General features: G+C 41.5%; 1 protein-coding gene across 4 annotated transcripts in view; it reads right to left on the bottom strand.

Moving 5' to 3' along the window:
- plekhh3 (pleckstrin homology, MyTH4 and FERM domain containing H3) overlaps positions 1–18,463 on the bottom strand; it is a 63,497-nt gene that overhangs the window by 4,028 nt on the left and 41,006 nt on the right. For 3 of the 4 annotated variants that reach the window (XM_036589654.1, XM_036589657.1, XM_036589656.1), the window contains exons 3-11: positions 16,683–16,762; positions 14,188–14,370; positions 11,181–11,338; positions 9,681–9,804; positions 8,144–8,456; positions 5,676–5,883; positions 4,615–4,772; positions 2,813–2,927; positions 1,027–1,461 (exon numbers count right to left, since the gene is read on the bottom strand). In XM_036589654.1, coding sequence (XP_036445547.1) covers positions 1,027–1,461; positions 2,813–2,927; positions 4,615–4,772; positions 5,676–5,883; positions 8,144–8,456; positions 9,681–9,804; positions 11,181–11,338; positions 14,188–14,370; positions 16,683–16,762 — 1,774 coding nt within the window. The remainder of the gene's footprint in view (positions 1–1,026; positions 1,462–2,812; positions 2,928–4,614; positions 4,773–5,675; positions 5,884–8,143; positions 8,457–9,680; positions 9,805–11,180; positions 11,339–14,187; positions 14,371–16,682; positions 16,763–18,463) is intronic. The other variant, XM_036589655.1, reaches the window with a different exon arrangement.

The raw sequence follows: 18,463 nt of genomic DNA, 5'->3' as shown, positions 1-18,463 counted from the left end.
CAACCGTTACACTTTCCACCATTACCTCGGTCAAGCGTTCAGGTTTTTAGCTGTGAGTGTTCCTGTGAATGTACTTTAAATCTAAAGCTCCAGAAATTCAGTACATGAGCAGTGGAATCTGTGACAACAAGATTTGATATGACAGAGCAGGGGATGTCCTTCTCCAAAACCAAATATTACAGCAGAGTTAAAGAAAAAAGCTGCCTCGTTCTTGCTGGCAGTGATCTGTGAACCGTCATCAGAGGTAAGATATAAACTGGCGCCTCTGACTTTTGAATTATTATTTCAGGATTTACAGGGCGACTCACAGCAGTGCGCACAGCATACTGGAACCTGTTTCTTCTCCTAGTTCAGTAATGCTATTCTTTCAATTTGAATAAAAAAATGTTACATAGTGCAGCTTTAAACTTTAAAATTATGGTTATTTATAGCAACTTTACATTGTCAACTTCGAAAAGAAGTTAATGTATTGACATTTTGGACCGTTTCTATTGGTCTGTTCATTATACACTTAACACAGTGCAAAAAGTAACTGTAGCAACAATAAAGGTGATACAAGTTTTGGCATGACAGCAATGAAGCTGCTGTGGGAGATAATTGTGTATACATATAAATATACATAGCTACTGTTTAGTTTAGTAGCCTTTTCTCTAAGCCTAAAAGTAACTAAGGATTCAATACAGCTACTACTGTTTTTAGCTATGCGAAGCACTTTTGTCCATTTTAATGTATAACACTATGTCATGTATCATAGGCAAGTCTATTAGACATTACTCAACAACTCAACATGGTTTGGGGCAAGTGTGTGATTATTTATGCATGAACTTTGCTGATTGGTGGGTATAAGCATCCATTACTTGTTAACTACATTAGCCTCGCAGCTTCAGCACAAGCAAACTTCAGACACTGAGTTCATGTAACCTAGGCTACATTTGGGATAAGAGGGAACGCTGCGCACATTTTTCACCAATCTATCGCTTTCACCAATCTACAGAGCGCAAAATCGACTGGACGAAGACGACTCACTATGTAGAAGTCCACCTCGTAGAGCGTGCAGCCGAACCCTGACCACTGCCGTGCGATGGTGAGGTAAGCGGCCATGCTGTCTCTGCGGCTGTACCCACTCAGCGCCTTCCAGCGCTCTAGGATGGCAGCGGTGGTCAGGGCGGACTCCTCTCTGAGCCGCGCCCGCAGACGCTGGTCTTGCTCCTCGCGCCTCTTATGGCCCCACAACGCTCCCGCCAGCAGCCCCGCAGGGAAGGGCGGGGGGCAGCCTGGGGGGTCCGCCGGGGTCAGCAGGGCCCGAGCCTCCAGAACACGTGCTGGAAAAACCTGCTCCAGTGCAGGGAAGGGAGCCAGAGCGCTGTAATCGCCCTGCACAGCCTGCAGCCTCAGAGCGGCCAGAGACAACAGGTCATCCTCACACGCAGGTAACTGACCACGGACCACCATCTCATGACACTGAGAGAGAGAGAGAGAGAGAGAGAGAGATAGAGAGAGAATGAAATAGTATCCCAGGGCAATCCAATGTAAATATCTGAGTATATAGATCATTTTACTGAATTAATTCAAACTCAGTGTTAAAAAAAAATACATTTCAGACTTTTAAGTGAAAAATCCTATCAGTATTGGTTGTGTTATGATTGATATATATAATCCTTACATACATTAAGGTTTTAATTTCAGAAAGCAATTCACTATTTATATCTATGTATATTTGTTGCAGAAATAAAGGTAACACTTTATTTGGAGTGGTTCTTTGTAGATGATTAATAAACTCGTAACAGATTATCAGTAACACATCAAAAACATATCAGTGAAGTAGCAGCAGTGAAGCATCTGAACACACTGAAGTAAATATCTTGTAGATGTTCTGTTGATACATTACTTACATTAAGTAGATGGATTGTTAATATGTTACTTTCATTACTCAAAACCTAATCCTAACACTGGCCCTAATCCTAACCCTAACCTTAACCTCAACCCCAAACCTAACCCTAACTCTGACCTTAACCCCAACCCAAAACCTAACCCTAACCCTCATATGTTTTTGACATGTTACTGAGAGTCTGTTGTGTGTTTGTTTCATCTAAAAGAACCACTCAAAATAAAGTGTCAGTGAAATAAATTTAAATGGTCTATAAATGATGTACACATTTATCTTCCTTCCTCTCAGTCCTGTTTTTATGAAGCTGGATTCTCTGGTTGGGTCCAAGCAGGACTGAGTGTGTTACATTAACCCTGCCCTGCAGCTCTTTTCACTGCACTGCAGAAAGCTGTTTCTGTAATGTGGAAATGATTATAACTCGCTAACCGACTCTGTTATTTACATCTCAGCTCCTTTAAAAAACCCTGCCATGAAAATAAAAGTACAATTTCTCAATTTTAATTATTTCCTCTCTGGAGTGTCAAAGCCCTGCTCTCCCTCTTTTTGTTTTCCTTTGTCTCCCTGCTTTGTGATCCCAATCCAACTATTTTTCCGTCATTAACTCTTCCCTCCATCCCTCTCCTCCCATCTCCCCCCCCACCTCCTTCTCTCTAAGGCCACTAGATATTTTAAATGCTGTGAACTCATTTTCCTAGTTTGACCTTTCAAACCCAAGCTGCAGCACAGTGTATGTTGCTACATTTGAATGTGTGATTGTAGCCCTCTCATTTCGGCTTATAAAGCGATACTTTCAGCACCTTCGGTTGACGACACTGGACAGACCTCACAAACAGAACTATGGATAAATCAATGAGCAGCAAACTAACAAAAGCAGCAGCAAAGTGGACACAAATGGAGGCTGTTGGTCATGTTGAGTGCGGTCACCTGCTCATAGAGGAAGAGATATTCGATGCTGTCCGTGCTGATGTTGTCTGTGTCCAGAAGGCAGTATAATTTAAAACACAACCTCCACTCTGAGTCCGGCTCTTTCACTGAGAGACTGAGACAGAGAGAGAAAGAGAGAGAGAGATTAAAAGAGATAGAAACTCAATAACTAGTTTATAAATGTACATTTACCTATGGAAGCCCATTCCTGTCAAACAGAGGAGAAAAGTTGCTCCGGTTCAGACAGCAGTGTGTCAAAATATTGACTTTGTATCTCTAAATACTCAATTATGTCTTGAAAAAATGGCTTAATACGTCTAAATAATGACGTATCTACTATGAATGACCATATCTTGAATAATATTTATTTTTTTCTTTTTTAATACGCATTAAAGAAAATGTCATTATTTTAAAACTTTCCTCACTTTTTTTGACGTTGTATGTAAATGCTGTTAGTTTCTAAATGTAGCTTTCGTTCCTCAGTCCACTCAGCCCATATATGGACCCTAAGCTTCAAAAACAGGCTGTTTAAAATTGTTTTGTGATGTCATGAAAAGCAGTGTACATACAAATATACAACCTACTTACAGCGTTTTAGCCCCGCCCACTCACACTGCAGAATGAGGAGCAACATGATAACAAAAACTGTTTAATTCTAAGGGCTAAGAGAGGCTGGAAAAAATGGTCATGTGAAAATGACCGTTTTGGTACATAAACCCACATAAATATCATTAAAGGACCTCAGAGGTAAAAATACAAGAAAAACAATAGTTGGACAATATTTCTGTCTAAAGTGCTGGAAATGGGCTTCCATATTTACTAAAGAACCTTCATATCCTCACATTTCTCTACTCGCACATGACCTCATGAAGAAGCTCACAGGGAAACAGAAACTCACTAATTACACCATCATCATCAGCACACACACTCAGTCTCTCTCCTGTGTGGTGTTGGTGCCGACACGCTGAACTTCATCCTGCTGCGTGTGCAGTTTCCTGTGTGTGTGTGTGTGTGTGTCCCTGAACTTCAGATTCTGGGAAGAGCCTCACAAAGCACACACACGCACACACTGTTCCGAGAATAAAACAGATGCCTTTTATTCCAGCTGCTCTCTTATCTCTCTCCGCTTGCCTTCTACATCACTCACAGCTTGTGACATCAGTCTCATCCTGAGAGTGTTGATGAAGACCTGTACACACGCACACACTGCTAGGTGACTCAGTTAAGACCATTTTTGTGTGTGTGTGCATTTTATTTTCTAAACTCTACTGCTGTCCTTCATGCGTCGTTCATGCATTCTCAGACTAGTCTGAGCCCCTCAGTGTAGACAGTAAGTATAAACCCCCTTCTCCAACCCATCTCCGCTCTCCCCTCGCCTCCTGTTTTTTATATATTCTATATATATGTCTGTGTGTGTGTGTGTGTGTGTGTGTGTTTATTTTGAGTTCACCTTTTCTTTACAACTTATTTTATCAGCATAGCAAACTAAGTGAAAAATAAAATCATCAAATTTTAGAATTTTAGTATTTGGTGTGCTTCCCCTTTTGCTTTATTGACACTCCAGCTGCATGGACTTCAGTTTGTACACAAAATCCTCTGATGAGCAGATCACATCCACCTGAGAGTCGCCTGAACTCGAGCTTCAGCGGAAGAGATAAGACTTTGTGTGCGAAGGCCTCAGAGTGGCCGGTGTCTCAGATGTGCTTATACAGAATGCTGTGTGAGAATAACGGAGACTCAGGGGTTTATCTACGCGCTTCTGCTGAAGGATGGTGGATTTTATCGATCAACTGAATATTTACTTTTCAAACCTGGTGATGACATCAGCGATGATGGTGCCGCCCCCGATGACCCTTTCCCAGCGGTCTGCAGGACAGCCGTAACTCCTTCGCTGCTCGAAGAGAGCGAAAGTGTTGCGGCTGTCCTGCAGGCCGAGCCGCTCGGCCATCTTCCTCACCAGCTGAGAGAGAGAGAGAGAGAGAGATGGAGAGAGAGGGAGAGAGAGAGATGAAGAGAGAGAGAGAGAGACAGAGAGAGAGAGATGAAGAGAGATGTAGAGAGAGAGAGAGAGAGAGAGAGAGACGGAGAAAGAGAGAGAGAGATGGAGAGTTATTATTCCAGAAATAATATTTTTTTAATTATCTTAATTCTATTGCTGCTTCTTTTATTTTATTTGATCTGTTTACTCTTTACAATTCTTTAACTTATTTGCTTCAATATTTAGTTTGCCTTATGTTCAAATGTATTGGTTTTAACTGCTATATCCTGCTTTTTTTTTTTTCTTGTTTCTCTTCTTAAATAATTCATACTTGTTCTCTTAATTTAATCTTAATCTTGTTTGATTTTGTTTCATTTTATTGTTAATTTGTTCATGTATTTTGGTTCATTTTAGTTTAAAATGATAAAATTCCATTTCAAATTCTTTTCAGTCCCTTTATATTGTAAATTCTTGGCTGCACTGGAAATAAGGGGGAAACCCTCAATGTATTTCCAAGTAAAAATAAAGTTTAACTGACTGATTGAACTTACAAAAATAAGCTTATTTAAGTATGCAAAATGTTTCATTTCAATAAAAATGGTAAATTACATGTAACTCCATCAGAAACCACCGGAAAATTGAATTATATCTATCTTATGCCACGATATACATTTTATTTTAACTCCAATTCAAATTCTACTCCCTCGACACTAACGCATCTGATTCAGAATCGAGGGCTGCGTCTCAAACTGCATGCCACCGTGCTGGCGTAGCAGTATGTGGTTTAAGACGCAGCCAAGTTAATTAGCTGGAGCAGGAGTGACAGACTGTGGTTCTGCAGGAAGGCAGATCTCCAGTGTTGGTGACTTGTCTTTGTGCGTGTACCTCATTAGCAGTGGTATGGGAGCTGATGGCTATCCTGCAGCAGCCTGGTCCAGGGTAGTGGACGGTACACAGCATCTCTTGACGGCTCATCAGGCCTTGGATCTCCTCCCAGGACGGAACGCACTCACGGCAGCGCGTCTTCTCCAGAGCCTGAGCGATGAACCACGCATAACTCTCCACCTCCGAGTCCACACATACACTCTGAACCCTGACACACAGACAGAGAGAGAGAGAGAGAGAGAGAGAGAGAGAGAGAGAGATAGGGTGTTAACAAATCCCTTAGAGTAACTTCAGCCATGCTGCTGTAGCTAGCAGTGTAGGCTATGATGTTAACCTAGCTAGCTATCAACATCAGCAAATTGCTTAGAGTAACTTAGACATGCAGCTAGCACTGTACAACGTTAACCTATCTAGCTAGCAACATTAGCAAAATGCTAAGAGTAACTTCAGTGGCTAGTACTGTACGCTACACCAACAAAAACATGATGATCAGATGTTTATGGGATGTGCTTTTGTACATTTTTTGTAGATTAAAAACTGATAAAAATACGTCTCCAAACATCCCAGTTAGTAAAATCTGTCTGGCTCATTTGTGGACCACATCCTTGGTTTGCTCTGGCCCAGTATACGGCTGGGTCCTCGGCCCAGATCTGGCCCACACACTGTAAAGTGAGTAGAACTAAAGGATATGGCCCAAATCTGGTCCCAATCTGACCCAACTACATTGTTGGTTCACAATATTCAGGCCAGAATTGTTCCACAAATGTAGACACGAGCCAAAACAGTATGAAGCTGTCCAGGATCTGACCCTATTCTGGCCCACATGCCTAACATCCACCTGGCAGTCAACCAACACTCACACAGGGAAGCCATAATCGGCCCAAAACTGTCAGCTATCTGGGATGTACTGGCTAATGAACTTCATTTGGGGAAAACGGGAACATGTGTAAATGTATTTAGGGCAATTTATTAATTTAATATATTAATTTATTTTTTATTTAATGTATTAAGTAAGTTTATTTATTTTGACCAACTACTGTTTTACATTTATGTAATAAGAGAATGAGAGAGAAAGAGAGAGAGAGAGAGAGAGAGAGAGAGAGCGAGAGAGAGCGAGAGAGAGAAAGGTCAGAATCTGTCTCTCTAGTCAAAGTGCTGGCGTTTCCTCTCTACGCGCTCGTTTATCTATTCCCTCGTTCCTTGTCTTTCCTCTGGGTCTGGCAGTGGTTATGCTCTCAGTGAGGCGTGTGATGAACTCCTGTGTGTTAGTGTCTCCGCTCGGTCCACTCAGGTCCACTCGGGGAGCGGACAGGAAGGAGAATTTACCACTAGAGCCACAAGCCTGAGTGTGTTTATACGCCAGGATACACAGTGTTTATAGGGCTTGTGTGTGTGCAGTCATAAGCAAAAGTTTCAGCACCCGCAGTCAAACTACATGATTTTGAGATAGAGGGGTAGGGCGAAGTGTTAGGACTACATGGCCCTCCAAACGGAGGTTTTTCAGAGACTCACTCCAAACAGAGTGTTATGAGAAAAAAAGGAAAACCGGCAAGATGGCTGCACACGCAACCACTGAAACCCACAAATGTGAGAATTTTCTCTGTTAGAAATTTCGATAACCATCATATTATCTTAATTTAATGTCATTTCAGTGTATTTTGGTCCTTTTCTTCATAACAAGCATTAAAAAATCACTAGTACTATGCTGATGTCTCGATAGCTAGCTAGCTAAATTTCCCGTTCCACCTTAAATGGTGCAGCACTTACATTCTGGCACCTCAGGCATCAAAACTGCTGCACCATTTAAGATTTGTACAAGAAGCTGGCGAATAGCCGACTTCAGCTTCATACCACCAACGAATTAGGGGTGGCCAATAATAAATAATTGCACCCCCCCCACCCCACTTTCAACCACTACCCCCTTAGTTGAATGCTAGTTAAAGACAGACTGAGCGTCTACAAAGCATCTACAGCAGAGCATCAAAATAAAATGTACCAACATAAAATATAAAATGTGCCAAAACGTTTGCACAGGCCACATTTTGTTTATGTTCTCTTTGAACACTCGCACTTGTAATCATCCGATTCATCCACTTGGGGAAGGAGTACGATGCACAACCCACATTGCGAAATGTTCTTCCACACGTTGTGTGCAATTACACATTTTCACCAGAGAGGTCTCCAAATCCCCAAAACTTACATACTGTAGCTTAAAGGGTTCTTCCAAACTAAAATAGGGTTAGGATAACTTTCTGGTGAGCCAAATTAAACATCCCCTAGGGCCAAACCCGACGCCCTGCCTTAGATGGCTGAACCACTCGGGAACCCCAAGTCTTTCTTATTCAAAATGTCAAAATATGCATAAAATAAACAGATTGGAAACCTGGCTACTGATGCTTTGGCAATAATGTTTAATAATGAGTTGCATGTGTACTGTGACAGTTGGAGTTAGTGTATGTGTGACTGACCTCTTCAGGTGAAAGCGCAGGTATCTGAGCACGCTGCTGCTGGGCAGGAAGGTGCAGCTCATGCAGGTCAGGAGCTGCCAGTAACGGAGCTGTGGGTTGGGCTCCGTTTGCGTGGTTGTGTTTGTGTGAGTCACGCTGGTCTGTTTGATGGTCTGGCAGTAGAGCTCATCGCGCAGTGGTCGCAGGTCCAGGCTGGTCTGCAGGATGCCCTGTATGAGTGGAACAGGCTCCGGTGCCGACTCCAGCTGCTGCAGACAGTTAAACAGCCTCACCGCCTCTTCACGCACCGACGTGTAGCCTTTACCTGCCATGTCTATATATACACACACGGTTAGAGATCATGATTAATAAACACACTTAGGAGTGCATCAGTGTGAGCATCATTTGTGTTGGTTAGAACATGTGAGGCACCTTTCGCCTACCAGTTGATCTATCCATGCTTTGTCCTCAAAAAGGTTCTTTCATTGCTACTAATGCCAGGTTGAAGATGCTTTACAGAGTTTTGGTATGGATTAGGGATAAATCAGGTGTAGGTCAGGTATAGATCATATGTAGTTCCTGGATAGATCAGGAGTAAATCAGGTGTAGGTCAGGTATAGAACAGGTGTAGTTCAGGGAAAGATCAGGAATAAATCAGGTGTTGTTCAGGTATAGATCTTATGTAGTTCCCGGATAGATCAGGAATAGATTGGTTGTAGTTCAGGTATAGATCAGGTGTAGTTCCTGGATAGATCAGGAATAAATCAGGTGTAGATCAGGCATAGATCAGGTGTAGTTGCTGGACAGATCAGGAATAGATCGTTGTAGTTCAGGTATAGATAAGGTGTAGTTCCTGGATAGATCAGGAATAAATCAGGTGTAGATCAGGTATAGATCAGGTGTAGTTCCTGGACAGATCAGGAATAGATTGTTGTAGTTTAGGTATAGATCAGGTGTAGTTCTTGGATAGATCAGGAATAAATCAGGTGTTGTTCAGGTATACATCAGGGACAGATCAGGTGTAGTTTATGCTGTGTAACTGAGCTAATGCTGGGAAACCTGCATACTGGGAACTTCATTTTTGTTTACAATCTACCTAGTTTTAGCATTCATAACTCACTGTGGCAAATCTAAACAAACGCAACACATAGTAATATAGTGAATGATTTAGATTTAACAGACATATGGACAAAAACATCATGTGCTACAGATGTTCATTAGTGTGAATGAGATTTTTACCAGCTTTCTGTAAAGCTTGTCCAACTTCAAAACAGTAGCTACAAAACAATGCATTTGTGGGCAGAGCATGGATTTGCTGTGTGTGGAGCATTTTATTACAGGTGATTATGCACTGTGTATGTGCGTCAGCATCTGTCCATGCATGCGAGTCTGTGTGTGTGTGTGTGCGTCAGCATCTGTACATGCATGCGAGTCTGTGTGTGTGTGCGTCAGCATCTGTACATGCATGCGAGTCTGTGTGTGTGTGTGCGCGTCAGCATCTGTACATGCATGCGAGTCTGTGTGTGTGTGCGTCAGCATCTGTGTGCGTGTTACTCACGTGTGTGGTCCAGGCTGCCATAGGGGAAAGGCAGCAGGGGGGCGTAGAGCGGACTCTGTGTGTAAGTGAGGATGGGGTTGTGCTGGTAGATGTGCTCCACAACCTCAGGATTAAACTTGTTCTCCTACAGAGAGAGAAATTCATTTAGTCTTTGCCTAAAGCAATAATTTATCCACATCAAAATCAAATCAAATAAGGTTTCCTCAAGCTACTGTTTGGTTCAATGTAAAGCACTCCAGCTGAGCTTCCACACGTCCCCTGCTGACCCCTAGACTGAGCTGATCAGGGACAGATGTGCGTATGAGAGTGTTTTGGTGGCCTTTTACATGCGAATGTGTTTCTGTTCTTTCAGGTCAGCTGTGTGAGAGGAAAGGGCGAGTGAGGTCAGTCTGTGTCTCCACGGTGGAATGCGCTCCTTACAGGCCTGACCAGTCAAGCTAAGAAGCACTGGATATTATTGGTCTAGTTATAGCCAGTTGGCTGATGTTAAACTCTGAGACCTGATATTATTAGTCTAAACACAATTAATAATTTGTATATATATATAAATATACAGACAAAATGAAAATAATAACAAATGCACGTAAAGTTGGCAAGAATGGAGAAATCATACGTTTGTGTGGCCACGTTCTGACATAATGCAGTTCACTGAGTAGTTGATAGTTTGTCGATTATAGAAGTAACTGTAACTGCAGCCCCACTTTATCACCACATTTCTATTGTGATTTCATATGTACACAAATCTGAGCGAGTCTGTCTGTCTTTCCTGTCTGATGGTTTAGCCATCTGACGGTCAATCTGTCTGTCTGTGGTCTAAGTTGAATTCCTCAGAGTTCTGTGGGATAGCAACCAGCGGCCTATTAATAAAGAGCATCCCTAGAGCTGCAGCATTACATCATTACAGCCTGAGGCTATTCTGAAGAGTCACCCACACTATTTACAGAGGGAAGTGATACCACACCAGCACAGCTATTAGTGCAGTATCACTGACCAACATACTACTAATATTATGGTGGGGGGGAGACAGGGATGACCACGAGAAGATGGACGGTGCGTTCTCACCTCTGTGCCTCATATTAGGAACGCTGTGTGTGTGGCGTTTGTTTGTTTTTGTACATTTTGCGGACAAAAATGTTCCTGACAAAAAGCTCTGTGTTTTATTTGTTTAAAAAGAGCAAAAAGCAGAAAGTTTTGGTTACTGAGTGTAAAGTTAGGCTTGGGTTTAGGATTAGGATTAGGAGATTTTTATTATACATAGGTACCTCCATATATATTTATATATATGTATGACCCATATGTAATAAGTCATATGCATAAGTATTACAATTATTTAAGACGGGTCTTATTATTATTTCTTTTAGACACTTACATATAAAATATATGTAAGGGTATATACATACATACATACATACATATGTAGATATTTTACACATACGCAACATATTTATGACCCCATGCTCTGACATCATATTAAACAGAAACCTGTGTGTGTGTTCTCACCTCTATGTCCCGTATTAGTAGCTGTGTTGGTGTCTCCACTGGTGCTTTGCTGTCGATGACCTTCTGTACTGCACATGCCCAGTGCACGGCCTCATTAAAGTGTTTAGTGAAGAGCTTATAGCAGTGTTTCCGCCCATAGACCGTCAGACTCCAGTAACCTAATCAACAGACACACACACACATATTTGCAATCATCAGTCATTTATACTGAACAAACTAACTGAGTCACAAACTAAGAATTCTAGAGTGACTAAAGGCCTTCGCTGGTCACATACTGGAAAAATGCTGCGCTGAATTTACTGAAATGTGTACGTAATAGCCCCAAAAGTATTTGGGCATTTGTGTCATACATTCTTTCAAAAGGCAGCTACCGAGTTTAACATGTGAGAAGTTTCTTTGGGGTTTGGATCCAAAATGAGGTCCACAAGTTCACCAACACCACTGTAGAAAAACAGCCTCAGACTTCAGTGAATCATGATGTTAGAGCTTCAGTTCTGGTCATAAATGTCAAAATACCTCTATGGTAATGCTTATTTCTGCTAGCATCCCTATGTGATTCTAATAGTATGTAGCTCTAAGCTAACAGTAATTTACATGAACTTTTCTGGCCATTCGAAGTTTAACTCGGGCAATTTATACAGGGCATCTAACAGACATTAACATATATTTTACCTTGTATTACTTTTACTCTCTCAGTAAAGATTCGAACCACAGAACTGCTGTTGCTGTTTTTCATTCCTAACAACTCACTGAAACCTGGTTGGACTTCAGCTTGTATTCTAAGTCAGTGATGCATCTAAGACTTCCAGAAGGTCAGAAACAATGTTTTTTTCTCAAAAAAAGGGGTCCCACACATTGGTAATTACGATGGTGGTCAATCTGATGAGTTAGGCATTCAGTTCATCTCCTGAAGGCCTGAACAATGGAAGAGCTTGCTTAGCTGAATTTGCGTAGATACCGTGAAGAAAAATCGTGATTGGATCATTTTCCATTTGGAGGAGGGTTTTTGTTTTGCCTTTTTTTTTTAAATTGAACCCTTTAGTTTTCACCTAAAACTATTATTAAAGTAAACTAAAAATTGCACGTTTTTTTTTTTTTATTGCATAGAAATCAAGTGTTGCCCACTGCCAGACTTTGGTATTACAATATTCTGTACACTATCAGTTTGACTTTGTGCTACAAGTGTTTTTCACTAAAACAAACTGAATTAAACTTTAATTAAAACTTCATTTAAAATGTAAATAACTTCATTAAAGCTTGCTAATGGTTAAAATATCCAAGTACTACATCAACACAACTCTCTTTCAGTTTACATATTGTTATCAGTAACTGTGTTCATGTAATGTATTGCATTCATATGGAAATGATCTACACATTTGAATTAAATCAATTCATTGCGTGACTTGTTTCAGTACATATTCACATAACAAACAAGACTGTCTTTCTAGGAAAATCCCCATATACAGTCTGGGAAACACGTAGGGTGTGGTGGATGAGTGTGATTGCGTCCACCAGCAGAATACTGGCCATCTGCACACACACATACGCACTCTCAGCCATGCTTCAGTATGACTAAGCCACTTTGGTCAGTCTTCCATCGCTCCAGACAACAATGCCTCTCAATCTGGCCATCTCTCTTTCTCTTTCATTTCTGTCTTTCCAGACAGTCCCTCTTTCTCTGACTCAACTCCTGTGTATTCCCGCATGAAAGAAGCGAATTAGTCCCATTACTCACCAAAGCCCACAGCCCAAAAGCCCCCTCTGTTCTCTCCTGCATGCCTTCAGTTTACTGGGAATCTCTGAGCTCCAGTGCAGTGCTTTTTATGGGCTTAAAGCTATAGTTAACAATCGGATTAACAATTTTTTTCCTCAGTCAGCCAAGACATGTTCGGTGTCTGAAGTTAGCTTAGTTTGCACGTTAATGTTGTCTTCCACATAAAGATGAAAACCAATAAACTGAAACACTGGGTCATAATGACGAGTTCAGTGACTTTAAACGCGCCGCATGTCAGTTCATGAAATTTCTATCCTGCTAGATCTGCCCTGGTCAACTGTGAGCGCTACTGTTGTGAAGCGGAAGTGTTTAGGAGCAACAACAGCTCAGCCACAAAGCAGCAGACCACACAAACTCACACCGCGTGGCCTGTAAAAATAGCACATAAAAATCAACTGTCCTCTGTTGCGTCACTCACTACGGAGCTCCGAAACGCCCCTGGAAGCAACACAAGCACAAGAACTGTGCATCGGGAGCTTCATGTAAGGGGTTTCCATGGAGGAATGGCTGCACGCAAGCCTAAGTTCACTATGTTCAAAGCTAAACGTGTGTCTCAATGTACCTCAGGATGGTGGCAGGATAGTTCATCTCGCTTGCATAACGGCACCAAAGTTATAAGACCAGCAAAACATTGTAAAAATGTGGAGTTTAACTCGAGTGTCTTGTTGCTGATCCATAGTTTTGTTTTATTCACAGTGACAATGAAATGCATCTGATATGTGACTTAATGTCGTCTTGCTAGCTAGGGTACGCTGTTGATAAAATGTAAATAAAAATCTACAAAAATCTGTGTTAGATCACATTTTGCATAGCAAATAAAAGGCAAAATTGAGAAACAGCATTAATCAGAAAAGAACAAGTTTTTGTTTTGTTTTTGTCATTGTATGTAGCCTTTTTTGTTTACCTAGGTGTATTCTGGTCAGTTCATGCCTTGTCTTTTTAGTTGAATAGGGTGTACCAAGAGAGTGCATGTTTTAGTTGCAGTGCTTTGAAAAGTGACTGATTGGACTTGATGTGAAGATTCCACTGCGTTAAAAATCACATCCATCCTTTGTTTTTGGCGTGAACAGAGGCCCAAGATAACAGTGTGTCATACAGTGTCAGAAACCCATAAGCAAGTCTATTAGTGATTACTTAACGACTCTACGTGGCCCGACTCAACAGCTGGCCAGTTAAGGGGAAAATTGTGTACTGTCGCTTTAAAGAGAGGTCGGGTCAGTGTGTAAGCGTTACCTGTCTGTTTATAGGTGTGTTTGTCAGGCCACAGTACGGAGCACAGTGACGTCAGTACGAGCATGCTCAGCCTGCGGGCGTCTCTCTCCGGGCCACTGTAGCAGTCCAAAGAGTCTGCGGTCAGCGTGAACCAGAACCTCCTCTGTCTGAGCCAACCGCCTGACACCTCACGCAACAACCAGCCTGCATATAAACAAAAAACAAAACGTCAACAGGACAGAACAGAACAGCAGACTAACAACACACACCACTGAATATTTAGGTTTCCACAAAATGCATTTCTACATGGAAAGACTTTATATTTTAAAGCTGTCTATGTAAAGACTTCACTACACACAAATCAGCACTGAATAGCGTATCTAAAAAGTAGATAGTAATAGAGCTACTAGAGCATTCATGAGCAGCTTATGTCTGTATTTTGATGGTGAAATCTTGCCTTCACCTTTTCCTCGACAAGAATAAAGCAAGGAGTAAATCTGAAGTGGGTAAAATCTGTTAAAAGTGGGCTCTAAAACCTAAAAAGTGAAATTTTAACCCAACCTGAGCCGGATATGTATTTGGGAGATGATGCCTGAACTTGACTGAACCTGACTTAACCTGACATGAGCAGCTGGGCTCATCAGGTTTGGACAAGTATTAAAGCTCTAACACACTCACACTCACACACACACACACAGGAAAAATGTCCACTCTAAGCTCTTAGCTGCATGTTCTGTCTGGGCCAATCAAACGCCAGTGTGGGAAAAAGCAGCTCAGTAAAATAAACCATGAAAAACCATGAAAATCCATGACGCTTCAACAACGTCACTGCTCTGCTGCAGATGTGAACCACCTGCTGCTTCTGCCCAGTGTGTGTGGAGCGTGCTGTGTGTTTACGTGTCAGAGTGAGTGTGTGTTTGACTGTGTGCACGTGAGAGATGACAACAAAACCACAGTAACAGGAAAAAAAGCTCACCAGCCACTGTTACTGGCTTACTCAGAACGTCCTGCATGGGGCAGTATGAGAATTATTGTCCATTTTCAGGATACAAATTTTCTCCATTCTCCATTTTTTATTTCTTTTTAGTGACTGAGGTTGAGATTAATGTTAGGTTTAGGTTTAGACTAAAAACTGTAGACTTAGAAAAGTGTTATTACTTGCAAAAGCTGCATTTTTTGGATTTTCCATTGTGTGAACAGTTCATGATAAATGGACCAATAGAAAATGTTCAAAATGACCTGGAATGAAGACTCTTTGCATTGACTTACATGTTTTTCCCTCCATCTCTTGTACAGTTACTTTGGAGATTTGAGGTTTTAGTCCAATGACATATAATGTACATGGCTTATATTATAATTATATATAGATATCTATGCACTTGGCGGAACGTTCTGCTTACTGCTGCAGTCCGCACTACGTTTCCACTGAAATGTGGCAGAATATCTGCTTTGCCATCATTTATCTACTGCAAACATGTGAACGCAACATTATATATAATACTTATGACACATATTATTATTACTATATATGAATACTTACATATAATTCATATAGTATATATTACACATACATACCTACACATATGTATAATACATGAAGGACATCTATGTAGTGTCTATGTAGTAATATGTCCCATATCTATATAATATGTGTGTGTGTATATATATATATAAACATATAAGGGACATGTGTATGACCCTATGTGAGTGTGTGTGTGTCTGTGTATGTGTGTGTGTGAATGAGGCAGACAGACTGTCGTGTCCAGCAGTTTTCTTGGCCACTGTGAGACGGGCTGGCTGAGAATTCGGACACCCGGCACTCATTTATTATTACACATTACACACCAGCAGTGCAGTAGCAGCAAATAGTGCACATTCACACACAGTGAGATCACATACACACACACACACACACGCACACACACACACACACACACACACACAACACACATAGAAACACACGGTCGCTCTCCAAAAAAAACACATATCTCCCTCTTTTACTTTTTTACCTACTTTTATTTACCTGATCACAGCAGCTCCTGTACACTGTGTGGACATTTCATAATGAATGGGCCGATAGAAATGATCCAAAAATACTTGGAATAAAATATTTTTACATTAATTTACGGTAAAAGAAAAATTTGGCCTGCCTTTTTTTTTTGGACACGACAATATAAGTTCAAACCTGTCATCTAGGCAAATAAGGATGTGTGGTGCAGGTAAATGATGTGGTCAGTGGTCAAACTCTGCTGAGTCATCATTAGCTTACACAGACAAGTAAGGTATGAGCCCTTTGGCTTACATTCAGTAAATATCTATTAAATTCTCTTTAATTTACTGACCCCAAGCTTGACCTTAATGTCAGCCCCAACCCAAAACCTAAACCTGACCCTCAGCCTGCGTCTATTGGTTTGTTAACAATTTGAACATCTACAGATAATTTATTGGAGGACATCCAAATAAAATGGGACCAATATCAATATTAATAACAGTGATAACAATGATAACAGACTCACCCTTGACCAGAACCTCCGGGTCATCCTCCATGGCCTTCTTCACTATCAGCCTGCTGTTCTCCTCACTGACACCTGACAGACTGAAACACAGAGAGAGCAGTGAGCGGATCAGCTACTGTAACCCAGTATCTACTGTACACACATACACGCATATAGAGGGGGGTCTCAGGCCCCCCGCTCACAGGGGCTGCTAAAATCTACTCTAACATAGTACACAATCCAGACAGACACCCCATTACACGCTGCGGTTTTATCAGTCTGGCTGCCGGGCAAAAGACTGAAAATAAGCCTGACTGAGAGACGCCAAGGAGAGAGAGACAGAGACAGAAACAGAGACAGAGACAGAGAGACAGACAGAAAGAGAGGTACCACACCTTTCTAAAACCATCTTGGACTCCCACTGAACTAAAAATGAACCTGTGTGTGGGCTCTTCACGTGCAAAATAAAAGGAACAGAATGAGAGCCAAACTTTCTGCTAACAGAAAGGAGAGAAACTCCAACTCAGCCTGTGCAGTGCAGCATATTAACCATTTGGGAGAGACATAATGTTTGATTTTCACAGCTGTTTTTCGATGAAGAAGAAAATACATACAAAGCTTTCTTGCACATAAAACGGCTGCTCTAATCTTTTGGGTAAGTTTAGCTTTAACGGTCACTGTATAAGTGCTGCCCCATCAGGACATTATGAGTTTAATCCCCAGTGATGCCACAGAGATCCGTGGCCAGGAGTCCAAGCGAGCGTGTTTGTCCTCCTCCCCATTACTCAGCGCGATGGTAGACAGTGAAGGCGTCTGTCAGCTGATGTGTCAAAGTTTTCATTTAGTGTCCTCCTCCAAGTGTGTTGAGCTGTCCAATGACACTACATTAGCAGCAGCTTGAAAGCTCGTGCTAGCCTTCACCATAGACGTGTACTGCAAACCAATAAAGATCACTTCCATTCCTCTCTTCTATAACTTTAGAATATTTCCATTTCTACTGTTTTCCATGTAACTACTGAACAGCAAAGCTTCAGATGAAGATTAAGGGGTTAACAACACTGGAACACAACAGCTTGTAACTGCAATGCTACTGAAGCTGCAGCGATCTGCAGCTGCCGCTCCATTCGGCTCCAATTATGTCTTTAATGAAGTGCTAATAACTCACTCTAATTGGCTGTTTGTGACGTCAATCAAGACAAAACTGGCTGCTCCTGACTAGAGCTGTAATCGTTTTCTGGAGGAGCTCGACCAGTATCAAGATTTGAGTCCGAAAGTGACCCAAGCCCAACAACGTTCTGTCAGAAACTGACCCGAAAAAGGCCCATCATCACTCAAACTGCTGAATTAAACTTGACCAGATGATCATCAGCCAAGACTGGAATCACTCAAAAGACGAAATCGGCAATTGGTCAGTTTTTATTTCGGCAGATGGTGTGGGCAATTTTATGAGGTCAATGATGTCAGCTGGGTAAGCGAACTCACACTGTATTTGAATGTAGCTGCTACACTGATACCAAAACACTGCAGAATTATCATACATTAGTCATTGTGCTGAACAGCCAGTAGCCTGTTACTTTCAATACAGCACTTTATTTGATTCATGTTATTTCAACAGGGAACTGATTTTACTTTTAAAGTGCCCGTTTGGTCCATTAAAGAGCAAATAATGTTTATGTTGCAAGTTTGCCCACAACAGCCCACCCAGTGAGAGCTTCTGTGTAAAACAAAGGCTAATAAAAATTGGCCACTGGGCAATTTGGCTGTAAAGAAATCATGACCAGAATCAGAATCAGCCATAAAAA

The sequence above is a fragment of the Colossoma macropomum genome, unplaced genomic scaffold (assembly GCF_904425465.1).
Source record: "Colossoma macropomum unplaced genomic scaffold, Colossoma_macropomum, whole genome shotgun sequence".
Classification (NCBI taxonomy): domain Eukaryota; kingdom Metazoa; phylum Chordata; class Actinopteri; order Characiformes; family Serrasalmidae; genus Colossoma; species Colossoma macropomum.
This window is presented reverse-complemented; position numbering and strand designations above follow the sequence as displayed.